This window comes from Cervus elaphus, chromosome 20 (assembly GCF_910594005.1).
Source record: "Cervus elaphus chromosome 20, mCerEla1.1, whole genome shotgun sequence".
NCBI classification, from domain to species: Eukaryota; Metazoa; Chordata; class Mammalia; order Artiodactyla; family Cervidae; genus Cervus; species Cervus elaphus.
In genome coordinates, this window is record NC_057834.1 from 54,493,143 (window position 1) to 54,509,230 (window position 16,088).

General features: G+C 50.1%; 1 protein-coding gene across 1 annotated transcript; it reads right to left on the bottom strand.

Annotated features, from left to right (window-relative positions):
• Positions 1-3,364: 3,364 nt before the first annotated feature.
• On the bottom strand, positions 3,365-13,915 carry TAFA3 (TAFA chemokine like family member 3). The gene is made up of 6 exons (XM_043876484.1): positions 13,558-13,915; positions 12,347-12,400; positions 10,878-10,993; positions 10,049-10,198; positions 8,990-9,114; positions 3,365-7,664 (listed from the first exon to the last, which is right to left on the bottom strand). Exons 3-6 carry the CDS (start codon positions 10,990-10,992, stop codon positions 7,653-7,655), a joined length of 402 nt encoding a protein of 133 aa, XP_043732419.1. The 5' UTR covers position 10,993; positions 12,347-12,400; positions 13,558-13,915; the 3' UTR covers positions 3,365-7,652.
• Positions 13,916-16,088: the final 2,173 nt, after the last annotated feature.

Here is a 16,088-nt window from a genome sequence, read left to right on the forward strand (position 1 = left end):
GTTCAATCGGCTTACTAGCAAGCAGCTTAATTTTTTAAAAATCAGTGACTAAGAGCAAACAGCATTTGCGCGTCTCATTTACTGGTGGCTGGCTACGCTGGGGGTGCTTGTGTGAACAGTAGGGTAAAATCGACCTTCCTGTTCAGAGCGATGGTGAGAATCTCCACCCTCCAGCCTAGAGAGCTGTCCTGGGTAACACACTCAAGGAGGAAAATTCAGCATCCCATCCTCTCGGTCATCAGTGCCTCCTGACTTAGTCTTTGGCTAGTCCTTAGGGCAGGGTGGGAGTTGGCTGCTACTGCCCTGCTGCTCCTGCTGGCTTCCCAGGTGGAGTCAGTGGTAAAGAACCCTCCTGCCAATGCAGGAGAGGTAAGAGATGCAAGTTAGATCTTTGAGTGTGGAAAATCCCCTGGAGGAGCACCAGGCAACCCACTCCAGTATTCTTCCCTGGAGAATCCCAAGGACACAGGAGCCTGGTGGGCTACAGTCCATAGGGTCCCACAGAGTTGGACATGACTTAAGTGACTGAGCACCTAGGCATGCACGCTGCTCCTGCAACTTGGTCTGTCGTCTTGTGGAGCTCTGAGGGGCCCAGGGATGCCTCAAAGGCACTTGCTAGTCTTAGCCTGCTATGAACAGCTTTTTAGCATCCACCTCTCAACCCTTCTCCAAAAAGGCATGAGAGATGTTCCTTCTTGGCTGGGCCTAGGCTCTGGTTGGTACAGACCAACCTAAGCTGGGTCTGGGAGTCCATGTCCATAAAGAGAAGTTAAAGAGAAACTTGACCTGTGCCAGAACGAAAGGGAAGACCAATGCCCTAACCTCCTGGGAGCTGAAGGGTGGGAATTACTTCTGTCAGGGACTCCCTGTCCCAACCCAGCAGCCCATCCACCCTGGGCAGTGTGGCCTCCTCTTTTTCCCTAAAATTCCTAGGCATCTGGTCCCCTGGAATTGCCACAGTCCATCTCTAAACTCTTCTTCCAACCTTTCCTTGAAATTAAGTTTCAAATGGTGACTCCTTAAAATGTCATTAACCAAAAGCACCAGTTAGTGCTCTGTAAATGTTTGCTTTTGTATGGATATAGCCCAAAAAAGAGACTCCAGTGAAGAGGCTGCAGACCTGGAGAGGGCAGCATGTTGGTATGCTGGGCTTTTAGTATCTTTCAAGCAGCATATTGGCAGTCACTGCCTTGTGCATGGGGTCAGTGCTGGTGCTGAGACCTCTATGACAGTAGCAGGAAAGAAAAAAGCAAGCATCCATTAGGGAATGGAGAAAGATTTCAGAGTTTGAAAATATACTTGTTTTCCACCCTCTTCCCCCTTCTCTGCACCCAGAGGCAAACAGTGCTTTTGATTTAAAGCGTTATTATTTCTTACCTGGATTATTGCCAAAACTGGTAACTGGTTTTCCTGTCTGCATATTCACACTGTCATCTGATTTTACATCTGTCTCTAAAGTGGCAATCTGCCTCTTCCCTTGTCCCTGGGCCCTAGTAAACTCCTCCATTGTCTTGAAATAGAACCCAAACCACACTGTGTCCAGCTTTCTGAGCTTACCCTTGGCCGACCTTCAGCTGCATTTCTCACCATCTCTACTTACCCGCTATATTCCAGCTACAGCTAACTATTTACCCAAACTTGTCTCAAGCTTTCCTCCTTTGCAAATACTTTTCTTCAGCCTTTACTTCTCTTTTCCTTCCAACACACACACACACAACTTTTACATGGCTGATTCCCACGCAACTCTAAAGACTCGGTCCTCAGGATGCCTTCCCTGTGCTGGACCCAGTTTCTTTTCTAGATAGTTCCTCCTGTAGCACAGAGGACACACCTCTATGGTGGCACTTACTATCCAGTCCGTCCCCTGGCCCCTTTCATCTTCCCTAAGTATTAATTGTAAAGTATTTGGACTCTGAGCAGCTCAGTCCCTGAGGAGATGATAAGAAAACACTTCATGTGTAGTGAAAGGATATGAGCTTTAGAACTAAGTGGACTTGGGTTCAAACTTCCGATTTTTTTGCTGTGCAATTTTTAGCAATTTACTTAACCTCTCTGAATTTTAAGATTCTTTGTCTGTAAAATCAGAATAATAATAACTACCTCATGGAATTATCGGAGAAGGCAATGGCACCCCACTCCAGTACTCTTGCCTGGAAACTCCCATGGACTGGAGGAGCCTGGTAGGCTGCGGTCCACAGGGTCGCTACGAGTCGGACACGATTGAGCGACTTCACTTACACTTTTCACTTTCACACATTGGAGAAGGAAATGGCAGCCCACTCCAGTGTTCTTGCCTGGAGAATCCCAGGGACGGGGGAGCCTGGTGGGCTGCCGTCTGTGGGGTCGCATAGAGTCGGACACGACTGAAGTGACTTAGCAGCAGCAACAGCAGCAGCATGGAATTATTGTGAGCCTTAAATGAGACAATTCATATTAAAAATGTCTGCTCCTCAATTCTCACTTACATGTGCTTTTCCTGGTTCTGACGACCTGGCTAGTGAGACAGCTATTGAAGGTCCTTAGACATTTTTTTCCTCTCTGAGCATCTGCATCTACAGACAGTTGTTGAGAACGTTTACCTTACAGGGATTTATGGAGATGAGATGATTCAAGGTATATGAAACCAGTTTATTGAATTAAAATGACATGGTAGGACCCAAGCAGAAAGCACTTTTATTCTTTATCATACCTTCACCTTTAACCTCAACACATGGACTCAGTTTTTTGTGGGTCTGGATGAAACTTCAGGCAGTTTCTGTATATTTTCCTGTTTACCTTCAAGTAGTAAATAGTCCCGATCACTTTCATGAGTGGGAAAATTGAAGAAAATAATTGGTTAATATTTACATTAATATTCATATTAATGTGAGGAAGAAATACTTATAACTACTAGTCTTCATTTCTATAATGGGTCATGTAGTCAAAGTTGGCATTTTTAACTTCTCTGCTATTCACTCCATATTCCTTTTGCTTTCAGCAAATACCTCATCTAATATAGTCACTGAAAGACACATATAGATCATATTCTACTTATGTATAACTAATCTAGGCAGACAAATTAATTTCTAAGCTGGCAGAGCCCAAAGTTGTGGGTCTGGGGAGGAAAAATTCCCCTGGGGATCACTAAGAGTAACAATAAAGGAGCCATTCCCATTCCAGCCCCTTAATTTTCAGACTCATGGATCCCAGCTATGCGAGAAACAGCACTATATATTGGTCACTGATTCAGGGCATATACAGCATCCTGGGGACATTACCTAAGCCCCAGTGTTGGCACTCAGTTGTGTTGTAACTAAGTCTCAAAAAAAAGAAAAAAGAAACCCACCATTCTTTCAGGCCATTTAATTCAAGGTGATCAGACATATAAGACCTGTGAGTTCTATGATCATGAGCCCTTTACCATACATATCTCATTTACTTTTAAATGAGTTCCTTGGTCAGACACTATGCTTGGTGGAATGCTGTGAGAATGAACAAGATATTCTAGAAGTTCAAGATGGTAGTTTTGGCAGAAGCAGGTGAGCAAAGAAGGAAAACTCATGTTCAGATCAATAGCTCATATTAGGTGTCAGAGCATGTCTGCTCCAGTAAAGAAACCATGTCTGGGATAGAAACTGAAAATAGAGCCCGCCTGGTTAAGTTTACGATAACTCACTGTCATTTTCAAGATCTGTCTGTCTTCTACACATAACAAGCACAGAACAACAAGTCTTGTTGGCCATATGGTTTCTCTGCAATGACTTGCTCTGCTATCATAGCAGGAAAGAGTAGTCACAGACAATAATAAGCAAATGAGCATGGTTATATTCCAATAAAACTTTATTTACAAAGACAGGTGGTGGACAAGATGTGGCCCATGGGCTTTGGTTTGCAGACCCCTGTACTAGGCTCTAAAGAAGCCTAAAGCCATCAAAACTGGGTGCACAGGTCTCCCAAAGACTGATAAGGGCTCCATTCTGTCTCCTCCAAGAAGGACAGAAATCAAGCTTTATTTTAATTATTTTGTGTAGTGCTTTGGTGTTTTGATGTTCTTCTGAATGAGTGATCTCAATCCCCCCCTTTTATCCCATCTCCCCTCCTTCTGTGTAGACATCTCTAAGTGCTTCCCATTCTTCTTCATTCTGTTCTTTTGAACTTACAGGGTCAAGTGATTTTAGAGTGAGGCTCTTTCACATTCATCCTTGCTAACATTCTGGTTTCTTTCCAGATCCCTCATCTATACCAGGGTAAGAGGCAATGTGCAGTAGGATAAAGAGCACTTGTCTGGATCACTGGGCAGGATCTGCCACCAGCTTGCTGTGTGATTTTGAGCAAATTAGCTTACCTCTCTGAGCCTTCCTTTTTTCATCTTTCAAATGAGGGTGTTGGTTAATGATCTCTAAAATCCCTCCTAGCTCTAAGATTGTGATTTTAGGAAGCGGTGGCTTCAACTCCAGCCAACTGTCAGGGGCCATTAATTAGGATGTCACTCACAGACTTTAATGAAACTGCCAGGAGGCCCCAGAAATTAGCCACATGATCTTCTGCAGTTGGCAACCTTCCTTCCAAAGCTGGGTGGGTAGGGTTACCAGCCAACTTCAGGAAATCTGAGAGCCCATCCCACTTAAGGGAGAAAGGGAACATAAAATGACTCCAGGACCTCTGTACTTCAGGAAAATTCATTTGCATTCCTGTACTGCCATTGAGATAGCTACAAAATGTGCACAAATATTGACTTAGTTGGAAGCAGGATCCAAGGGAGCTTCTGTTGGGAGATGACATGCTTTTCCTTCTCCACCAGATCCTGTTGTATGGGGCTCTCCTGGCCAAATAAAGAATACCCCTCAAAGCCCATCAAATAAACATATGAATGGGTCAAGAGGAAATGGAGGCTTTGAGGAGTTTAAAAAAATGAATGAGCAAACTCCAGCATGTGCCAAAGGAAAGCAGTCTTCTCTGAAGCAAGGATGAGGAAGGTCAGGGAGGACCAAGGAGCCTGGATGAGGCAGGGGCTGGTGGCGGTTGGCAGCTCAGGTATAGTATCATCCCCCAGCTCACAGCCCAGTGACTGCAGATGCAGCAAGATGGGCAGGAGACTGGAGTCCTCTCCCTCTCTCCTGGACACAGTCTCGAGGGATGGGAAGGGAGTAGAGAAGCCCACATCCTGGCTTCAAGGAGAGCAGGCTCTTCCTCTCCGACTCAGTTAAAGCTGTCTCATTTGTAGTCTAAATAATTCACTCACCAATCTCTCAAGGAACATTAGAAGAAAAACAAAACCCGACCCAGCCCTCCAGCTCAGGTTCCCACTGCACTGAAGGCAGGCCGGGAGGCAGATGCAAGCTGCAGAGATGGCCTGCCTTCAAAGGTTCATTGGGGCTGGCAACCTTCCAAAAATTGCCTGGGGCCTGGTTTTGTATAGCCCTTGAACTAAGAATGGTTTTCACATTCTAAAAGGCTTTTTTAAAAAACAACATGAAACAAACAACAAAGACGAATATGCCACAGAGACTGTCTGTGGCCTGTGAATATTTACTATCCTTTCCAGAAAGTATGCCAATCCCTTAACCCATTCCGAAACCTCGAAGGAAGCAATGACCACCTTTGACCTACTCTTTGACTACCCCACCCTTATGACCCCACTGTGTGCAGAGAGATTCAAAGTTGTCAGAATTCTGGACTTCCCTGGTGGTCCAGGGGTTTAAGAATCCGCCCTGCAATGTAGGGAACACGGGTTCAATCCCTGATCTGGGAAGATTCCACATGACTTGGGGCAACTAAGCTTATGCACCACAGGTACGGAGCCCGAGCTCTAGAACCCGGGAGCTGCAACTACTGAAGCCCGAGAGCCTAGAGCCTGTGCTTCACAACGAAAGAGGCCACACAATGAGAAGGCTAAGCACCAGAGAAAGCCCACGTGCAGCAACGAAGACCCAGCACAACCAAAAATAAAATAAAATAATTAACTTAAAAAAAAAAAAAAAGTTGTCAGAATTCTGACAGTTAACAGTATAGCGTGAAGCCAGCATGGTTGTTCATCCTGTTTCCAAAAGCAATGAAAAGGCAAAAACAAGAAGATAAACCCCGGAGTGGGGTGAATGTTCTTGATTTTCCGACGTGGGGAGGGAGAGAGAGAGAGAGAAGCACAGAGGGGCTGAGACTAAGCCCCAACCATGATTTGTCTTCTCTGAGAGTCAGAATTTAGCACTGTCCCAGCTGTTCTCTACTGACACTGTTCCCCTCAAGGCCCATCACATCCCGCAGACCTGGTGATCCCAGTCGATCCCAGTTGATGCTAGTAGTAGTCACTGAGGCTGTCTGTGATTTTCTTACTGATAAGACATGCAAGTGATTTGCATCTCTGAGGCCTGTGTGTGTGTCATCTCCAAACTATCTAGGGTGCCAATCTCACTGGCTGACCCTCAGGCCTGGATAGTCTCTATCCAGCCCACCAGGAGCTCCCCTGCTGCCCAGAAGGGCCTTAGAAGGAAGAGGACTCTGACCAGCCTGCCCTGGATGCTACCTAGACCCTCTCTTGGAGCCAGAACTTCTGAGAGGTGTAGACTCCTAAGGACTCCGGAAGAGACAGGTTCGAGAGAACAATGAGGCCGCCAGCTCAGAGTGCCCACCTGTAACTGGACCGTGAGGGGTCTGTTTGGAAGTTTTGGGGCTGAGGGCAGAGAGGAGATCCAGGGGCCCCACATCCTGGTGGGTAGATGTTCTGGATTATTTCAGAGAGGAGTCACCTTTGTAAAAGTTCTTGCTCAGAATCATTTTGCTGTCCTGCCAGTTTTTTGCAGATTCCTGTTCTTGAGCTAAAAATAGCATGGAAGACCCAGGCTGCAATCCTAATATCCAGGCTAAGCGAAAGGTTAGCAGTCTTAGAGATTTAGGAGCCCAAGCACTAAGACCTTGGGCCAGTCATTTAATCTCTGTGAGACTCAGTTTTGTCATCTGTTAGAATGAGCAAACAAACAAAAACTTGCGGTACCTGGGTGGGGGTGGATTTACAGTCCTGTCCAGCCCATACCCAGCATGCCCAAAGCAGGCAAGGTCCCTGCAGAAGCTTTTTGGGAAAGTTGTTCGACTTCATCTCGGTTTTCCCTTCCCAAGTCAATTCAGTCCCATTCAAATGAGATACAGCTGGTCAAGCATCAGGGGAGAGTTTTCCTTTAGCAGGTCAGCACTTGCAGGGGATTCAGAGGGACGTGAAGTGGGGAAGTGGTGGGTGGTGAATATGACCTCTTGTCTTTGTGCCCTGTGGCTAGGGGGTGGCCGATGAGCTGTGGGAGTCTCCTCCCCAAACCCCAACATGCTCACAGCATATGGTCCAGAAACCACAGTCTGATACCACACACTTTAGTCTAAATTGTCCAGGTTGCCTCTGGTCTGCTCTCCAACTTGACTGAACATTCCTTAAAGGGTAGGGATTGTATCTTGACCGTCTTCTGTCTCCCAGGAGAGGCCAGCATCACAGGTATGTGACTGGAGATGGGCCTGGAGATATGAAGTCTGGATCTGCTGAGAAGTTTCACTGCAATGCCCCTGGAAAGAGGACCGTGTACTGGGCATAGGGTATGGGTCAGGTAAGCAAATCCCAATATTTGCCGGCTGATGACTGGACACCCTCCTCTCGTCCATGGCTCAATCAAGCTGTCAGGTCATGACCCCAAGAGCTATCGTGTCACCTAGAAAGCAAGTGATGCAAGAAGGTTAGAGAAGGGAATGTCTGTGCCATCCCCGCATGCTAGAGATTCCCCTGGATATGCAGGTCATGTAGCGGTCATTGCTGCTGATCCCTTCCCCTGAAGCAGTCCAGACTGGGAAAGCAGAGCCTGGTAGCCCAGGCAAACTTAAATCACTCACATGTCACTCCTGTTTGCTTCAGAGTAGCTAACAAATGGCAAGCACAGGGATCTACAGGCTACAAACCCAAACTTATAAACTAGTGACCAACGTCAGAAGCTCTGGGGTGGGTCTCTTCTAGTCTTAAATCTACTCAGCATGACTGTGTCCCTTGCCTGCCTGACGATAGGAAGCTTGACTTTCGGTCTGGCCACACCTTACTTTGCTGTGGCTCCTGTTCTATGCCCTGTGAAAATGTTGCTCTCTTCAGAACTCCAGAGCCCGCCTCTCCTCTGTTGTCTTGTTTGCGTGTTTGTTTGCTGGGTGTGATGGTAAAGGGGAAAGGCAGAAGGCAGGGTTCTGGCCTCCCCCGCAGTGTTACTCATCTATACAAATGGCCATGACGGAGTGATACAACTAATTAACTGTGACACACATGGAACTGCTAAGAGTTCAATAAAATTTTAATGACCCTTGCTCTGCGGGGCGGGCAGCAAACCATGAAAATAACCACTCACTACGGTGGTATCAGCACAGCCATTCAACCAGAGGAAGGCAGGTGTGAGCTGTAAGGAGTGAATCATGGGAGCGTGGGGTGGGGCCTGTGGCAGGGGCGGGTGGGAAGAATGTCCACTGCAGATTCCACTTGGAATTATCTAGATTATTTCCTCAATTCTCTACTTTGTTCTAAGGACGTGACATTTTCTGGGAGGAAAACTCACTCAAGGCAGAGGGGGAAATCAAGGTTTACGGAGCAATGGAATCTGCCCAGAAGGACACGCATGCGTGCGTGCATGCTAAATCACTTCAGTCATGTCTAACTCTTTGCAACCTGTGGACTGTAGCCTGTCACACTCCTCTGTCCATGGGATTCTCCAGACAAGAGAATCCTGGAGAGGGTTGCCATTCCCTCCTCCAGGGGATCTTCCCAATCCAGGGATTGAAACTGTACCAGAAGGACACACTGGATTTCAAATCCAGAAGACCTGACTCCAGCCCCCAGAGTCTAGACAAACCCAGCAGAGACTGTCTGGGAATGAGCCCAGAGGGTCTGCTCCTCTCACTGTGGGAAACCAGCACCCTAGATCCCAGGGCTCTGTGCCGCCTGGTCCCACCCCCAGTGAAGGCAGAAGAGTAGGGGTGGGATGAAGTGTCCACCCCTGGATACCTTGGTGGTTCTGACTTTGTGTCCACTGCTGCAACTCCACCCCGACAGGTCCGGGAGCACTTTACACTCCTCCCCTGGCAGGCAGGGCTCCATGTGACACCACCACTTCTGCAGGACTATGGAGGCTGTGGGAGCAGGAGGCAGTGAGGGCAGATCTAAAGACTCTGCATGCAGTGGTGGTGGTGGTGGTGAGGGGCGCTGGTCTGTGCAGAATGAAGGACGCATTCCCACATACCCTGGCTTTGAGCCCCACATTTGTCTTGTCTTTTCCCGACTCTGAGCTGCCTGCAAGGCAGTACTCAGGCTGAGGCCTGGGGACACAACCACACAAACCTCAAGCCTATTGACCTTCCCTCTCACCAAAGCCAGGGCAGGTGATGGGGAAGTGGTCTCTAAGGCAACTCTTGACTTGAGCCACCTGGTTAATAGCATACACTTTAGGATACTTAGACATACACTTTAGGATAAGTGAGCAAGTGTGCAAGTCATCTGAGGGGGCAACAGGCCAGGAGTGCACAAGTAGGCATGTGTGTGTGAGAGAGAGGGAGAGAGCACAAGTGGGTGTGTTTGTAGTGCTGCCACGTGAGCATAAAAAAATGAACATGGGCAGGGCTGCGGGAAAGGCATGAATGGAAGGAGTCCACTGCTGAGCAATGTGTGTGGAGGGTAAAGGTGGGCTTGAGGATGAGAGGGGCTGTGAGAGGCCTGGGAAGGAGCCGTAGGTGAAGAAGTCAGCGTCTGGAGGAGTGGGTGTGAAGTGATGAGCCTGCCGGGAGGCTGAGAGGATCCCCCTGAGGAAATGGACCCGCGCCTGTGTCAGGCAGTAGGTGCGGTCTGGAGGGAGGGCGTGTGCATGTGACGGCACTTTCCTCATTTCTGGGACGGGGATGGTCACATCCGTGCCCCTCCTCCCCAGAAGTGGCCCCTTCATTTGAGACTCCCAGGGTGAAAGCCCTGAGATGGGCATGAAATTGCATCCCTAGCAGATGGCGAAGCCCGGACAGACCTTCTTATCTCTCTGACCAGGCCCTCCCCGCTGGGTCCCAGCCTCTCACTCACCATCCACACAGGAGGGCTTTGCCCGGGTGGTGCCGGCCACCTGGCCGGAAAAGCAAGAGCACTTAACGGTCTGGGAGCGCTCCTCAATGTGGTTCCGGTTACAGCAGCGGTGGGTGGCGATCACCTCGCAGGTGCCCTGCTTCACGGGGACTGAAGGGGCCAGCACAGATCCAGATCGGGTGGCCAGCCCAGGCCAGCGACCCTCCTCCCTTTCCCCGCAACTCCATGTCCTCAGCCCCTCCTCCCAGCTCGGGGCAGGGGTAGGTAAGAGATTTCCAATTGTAGGGGAGGAGGAAGTGGATGAAATCTCCCTGCCACGTCCCAGGGCTTCTGTCCTTCCTTCCTCCCCAGCGAGGCCACACTCATCACCCTGGCAGAGTCTAGCCCTTGGGCAGGAGAAAGATGGAGTCCATACCAACCCCCACCTCCTGGCCTCCTCCGGGTGAGGCCAAGGGCCTCGGGGCTTACAATGCGTGGGGGAGGATGATCCGCTTACACCAGCTTTAGCCATCCCAGAAGGAAAACCACAGAATTAGGCCAGGAGGCTAGACTTAAGCCCTGACCCGGGGGCTCCTCTCCCTGCAGAACACCTTCCGGCCTGGAAGGGAAGATGAGAATGGGTCTGCTGGTGCCTTTTCGGACTGGGATAGCAGAGAGGGCAGAGTTCCTGGGTGAAGAATAGGTGCCAGAACCCCTAGAATCTGAGGGTTGTACTCTGCCTCAGAGATCTGCCTGCTGTGGAACGGGGTGGGGTGGTTAGTGTCCAGCTTTCCAGGCATCCTGAAAAACCATGTGCCCCCTGGGGTCGGTCCCACCACCTCCCCCAAACCTGTCGGAGTTGGAGGCTGCAAGGAAGCTGAGGCCAGGCGGGTCCACAGCCAGGCCAGGCAAAGTGCCAGCAGCCAGCCGCCCGTGTTCCAGGTCTGCGTGGCCCTCTCACGCATCCTGCAGAAAGAAGCACATGCCCTGCTTGACTCCAGGCAGGAGCCGCCCCCTCAGCTACCCCAGTGCCCAGTGCCACATGCTCTGGGCAGCACAGAGGGGGGCAAGACCCCCACTTTGTTCCCAGGCAGTTCTCAGCCTAGCACACACTGTAGAAAGTGGTGAGTGCCGGAGTAGGAAAGGGGAGAAGGAAAGGACACGTTCTGCTGGGAAACGCATGGAAAGCTCTGTGGAAGAGATGACACTTAGGAAGTGTCTTAAAGAATGACATGGACATGGTCCCATGAAAGGCTGTGACATGGGAGGAATAATAATGCTAACTCCCATGTATTGAGCACCTGACCCACACACTCTGCAACCACGCTCTTGAATCCTTCACAACTGTCCTACAATGTAGAATTATTTGTACCCATTTTACAGATGAGCAAACTGATACTCAAAAAGTCTGGACACAATCTAAACAACCATCAATAAAGGACTGGCTAAATACATGGTGGGGCATCTGTGCAAATGCAGTCCTACACAGAAAGCTGTAAAAGAAAGAGGAAATGCTGTATGTACTGAGGCATGCAACGGTCTCGAGGAATAACCCATCATTTAGGGGGAAAAAAAAGCAAAGTGCAGGGTGATGTGCATTCAGTGTGTAGAAGGGAGGGATTATATATGTCGCTCAACTATGAGTAAGCTAGCTCACTCTGGAAAATGGACCAAAAGACCCTAATAACATTGTTTGCCACCAAGAAGAGAAACCAGTGGTCTGAGAGTGAGAAACTGGTTGGCCGAGAAGCAAAGGGAGAAAAGACATTTTTATTCCTATTGCTCCTTAATCTTTTGGATTCTGATCCATAGGAATCTGCTAGCAATTCAACTTAAACAAAAATTAAATATAAAAAGGAAGAAGTGGAATGGAGGCTCAGAGAAGTCAAACAACTTGCCCGAGACCAGGCAGCATGTGGGTCGAAAAGCCCTGAGCCCAGAAACCTGCCCCGTTCCCACCAGACCACTCAGCTTTTGCTCTCTTCCCCTTTCCTTCTCCTCCTTCATCCTGTTGGTTCACATCTCCCAAATCTTTCCTAAACAGTGGACTAGAAATGGAGGGAGTCCCAGGGAAGCAGAGGCACAGAGCAGCTGGGAGCCACCAAGTGCAGAAGAGGCCTGAACCACCCTTTCTGCTGCCCTGTTGGCCTCTTGGGGCATCACTGGGCTCCCTCAGGTGCCAGCTTGGTGCTGGGAACACCAAAGGCCAAACCAGATGCCAGGACTCAGTTGCTCCCCTCTTCCTTTTGGAAACAGTGATTGATCTATGTCTACCCATGCCCCCCCCACCACTGCCCCAACTCCCCCTCTTCAACTCACCTTTTTTGGAATCTTTTAGCTTCTGTCTCTTCATCCACTAGCTTCAGACTCTACCTAGACAGGCAGAAGAGATTCTTGTGCTTTGCAAGGGACAGAGGGAGCCTGTGGCCCTCCAGGCGGTGGAAAAGGGCCTGAATGAGGGCTAGCGGGTGGACTGGGCACTGAAGTAGAACCTAATTCTGAGGCTGTTCCCCAAGGTGCCAGGACAGGGGATAAAGTACCTCCTCTGCATTGGGAATTCACAGAGGGCCTTGCAGACTCTGGGAACATGTAGGGTGGTAAGCCTGAAAAGAGAAGCGGGAGATGGTAGGAGGTGTCTACGAACCAATGCTATCACCTCTCTGGTCTTGGGAAGGGGCTGAAGGCCAGAGAAGTGTTTCTGAGCAGAATCTGACAGACTGCTGCTGGGGAGAGGCTCCTGAGAAAAACAACCCCGAGGTCCTGAATCCTCTTTGCTGCCCCCTCCTCCTCATCCTGCTTCTCACCTGCTGCCTGGACTGCCCAGGAGCCGGGTCAGCTCTGCCACCCTCACCCCCATTCCCCCTCAAGGTTTCTGAGCCCCAGAGGCTTCAGCTCCAAAGGTCTCTTTAAGACCTCCCCTCTCTCAGCCTCCAAAGGGAGGTGGAACTGGGGCAGGTCAGATGGTGGGGCTCAAGAAGGACCGAGAGCCTCCTGTTGTGGCTCCCCAAGAGTGACAGCCCAGAAAGGACTGTGGGGGCAGATGGAGGAAGTGGTGCCAACCCCCCCTGGGACAGGTGCGCTCCAAGAGCAAGGAGATTCTAGAAGCACCTCTTTCCTGAGTTTGTATCTCTTCTCCCACCCTCTTCGGGAATATTTGTTTTGATGATTACAAAGGCAGCCGCCCCACCCCCCCACCCCCGCTACATCCCATTTCTCTCTCAGCTGCCACATCCTCCAATCTAACGTTTTCATCTCTCTTAATGAACCTCAAAATCCAAAAGACCTCGGAGTGTATTAGGTGGGTTCTCTGGCACTCTATTCCCTCCCTTAGAGAGAGCTAGAGAGAGAAGCTTCTGGGATTTGTCCTCGGGCTTCCACACCCCTGCCTCAGTTTCCCAGCTGTTTCCCCCAAACCCCTGCATGCCAGCATAGGGTTGAGAATGTGAACTACAAGATCCACCTTTCCCCACCTCTCCCGCCCCACGCCGACCCAGTCCTCCCAATTCTGAGCCCCCAAGTCGGGGACCTACCTGCCCCAGGCGGTGCCAGCTGGTTCTACCCGCGGGCCCGAGGTTCTCTTCCCCTCTGAGCCCAGGATGGAGACCCGAAAGGGGAACTGCGGCCAGCTCCGGGGCTGTCCAGTCCGGAGCTCTGTTCCCCTCACCAAGTTGCTGTGTCCCCGAAGCCGTGGGGCTCTGGTCAAAGTGGCATCCCGGTCAGGCGGGGCCCGCTCCGGGCACCGGGGAGCTCCGGGCCCGCCCGGCCAGCTCTGCAGAGCTCATCCGGGCTCCCTCCGAAGCTCCCGCCCGCAGGCTGGGGAAGTACGCGGCCGCCGCCGCCGCCGCCTCCTCGCCGGGGGCCGCTCTCGCTTGCCCCAGCCCAGAGCGGTTGTCGCCTCCGCCTCCCAGACAGCGCTCTGCTCGCCCGGCGGGCACAGCGACCCCTGGCGGTCGAGGCAAGACCAGGGACGAGGGGAAGAGAAGCCAGTCCCGCAATGCGGTGCCTGGTGTAGGCTGGGGTAATTCAGGGAGGTCCCTCAAAACTCTGGACGTCTTAGGGCTTGGGGAGGGGGTGCTGAGTGTGAGGACAGCTCAGACACTCAGAGACTTTGGGCCTTGAAGATTTCCGAACTGCACTGTCTAATAAGGTAACCAGTAGTCGTATGTGATTATTTAAATCTAAATAAAATTACGTTTCTCATTTACACTCATGACATTTCAAGTGCTCAGTTGCCACATGTAGCTAGGGACTACTGCATTGGGCAGAAAAGACATAGAACATTCCCACGTTGCACAAAATCCTGTTTGACAGTGTTCTTCTGGATAGATATGTTATCCCTTCAGTTAAAATGTTAAAAATCCAGGAGGAAATAACAAACGATCTCTACTTCAGGAGTGGTATCCTCTGGGGCAGGAAGGACCAGGGGAGGTATGAGGGTAGGAGTCCAACTGGCAGGAGGGCTTTGGTAGGCCTCTGGGTGACCTCAACTTGGGAACTCTTGAGACCCAGTTTCTTCATCACCATAAAAACCACAATGTAATTGCCATTGTACAGTGTATAATTCATTACAGGTGATCTGAATGTGAAAGTATTAGACAAATGAGAGAGGGAAGTGGTGGTTGGTGTGTGAATTTGTCTCTTAATTGAAGGCTATTCCTCCTAGTTAAAGAGGGCTTTCGGGTTGGAGTAATGGGGAGGGGAGAGGCAAGGGGAAGAAGCCCAGTTTTGGACTCTGAGCCACTGCATGTGGCCCAGGAGAGAGGGACTTCTCTTAGGGATGCCCAGTTCCCACCCTTAGCCGAGGCCTTGCACACTCCTGGCAGGACCAGCCTCTGAACAGTTCTCAGCAGAGAAGAACATCCTACAAGACTGCTTCTTCCCACTGCATGCCTGCTCTTCCCATTCACTCTGTGCTGCCTTGGGGATGAGAAGAGGTGGTGACCTTCTCACCAGGTTCTGGGGCAGTCTGAGGATGGAGGAGGTGTGATGATGCCAGGAATAGGTGGTGAGAGGTTCAGAGAGAGGAGAGCCTTAGGATTTGGGTATGGTCAGAAGGCTGTTCTGAAGCTCAAGGAAACTGTTGACATCCCTGTTGACCATCTGGTGCTGAAACTAGGTCTTTGGGCCCTGGCTCTGTAGCCCACTTGCAGTCACATCATGATGGATGTTGTGCAGAGCAGGAATTACAGAGCTGAGTGACACAGAGAAGTGGTAAGCAAACTGTCCCAGAAACAATGAATAATAAAAATAGCCAGGATTTGTATTTTTTTCTTCTGTCTTTGGCCTGCTGTGGCTGTTTATGCCATTTATCTGTGAGCTCGTTTCAGTTTTTCTCAAACAGGAGGAAATATCCTTAGCAGCAGCAAGTCCTTTATCTCCGTCTTCCTTGCCACTCTGTGTGCGTTTGGGTCTGACTTTTGCTTTTTCTTCTCTTGTGACTTCTTTTTTCTTTCTCTCTGCCCAGGGTGTAGGTGTAATTATAGAAGTCTACCAACCTGAATGACCATTGTGAGATTTTTATTTGGAAGCTACCAGGAAAGTCACCCCTTCTGCGGCTACAGGCTAGCTAGGAACAGAGTCGTGGTCAGGAAGCACCCACCTGACAGAGTCCAGAGATGGAATACCCATCATGAACTGGGTGCCAGTGATCTCTGAGGACCACCCTAACTTGCCTTAGGACCTTAAGGGCCTTGTCCCTATTTGAACTGTGCATGGGGAAGGAGGTGTCTCTGGAAGCCCAATCAATTCCCAGGCTTAGGGACCATAGCTCTTTCAGCAGCCTGTCAGTACCTCCCGCACCTCTCAGGTAGGCACTTAGCCTGGCCTCTGTCTCCCCCCGGTGGCAGTTACAGAAGTTGTTCACCTGGATTGCTCTCAGTCTCTGTGTTACGAGAAAGGGGGTGGGAGAGAAGGAACCCCCACTCTTCTGCTCTTCACCTACCTCTTCTTAACCCCTCTTCTCTGAGCTAGATAAATCAGCTTGATTCTTAAGATAGTATCAGTTTAGGTGGTTGGGAAATGGACATGGGCATAAATTTCACACTGGGTTGTTGACCTCCTG

Bases quoted from the DNA above. Each gene is read 5' to 3' on its own strand.
- TAFA3 (XM_043876484.1), bottom strand. From the start codon at position 10,992: ATGCGTGAGAGGGCCACGCAGACCTGGAACACGGGCGGCTGGCTGCTG. The intron at 10,199-10,877 runs GTTTGGGGGAGG...TGGCCCCTTCAG, and splicing joins GCAGCCTCCAACTCCGACAG to TCCCCGTGAAGCAGGGCACC. The intron at 9,115-10,048 runs GTGAGTGAGAGG...CTGCTCCCACAG, and splicing joins AAAGCCCTCCTGTGTGGATG to CCTCCATAGTCCTGCAGAAG.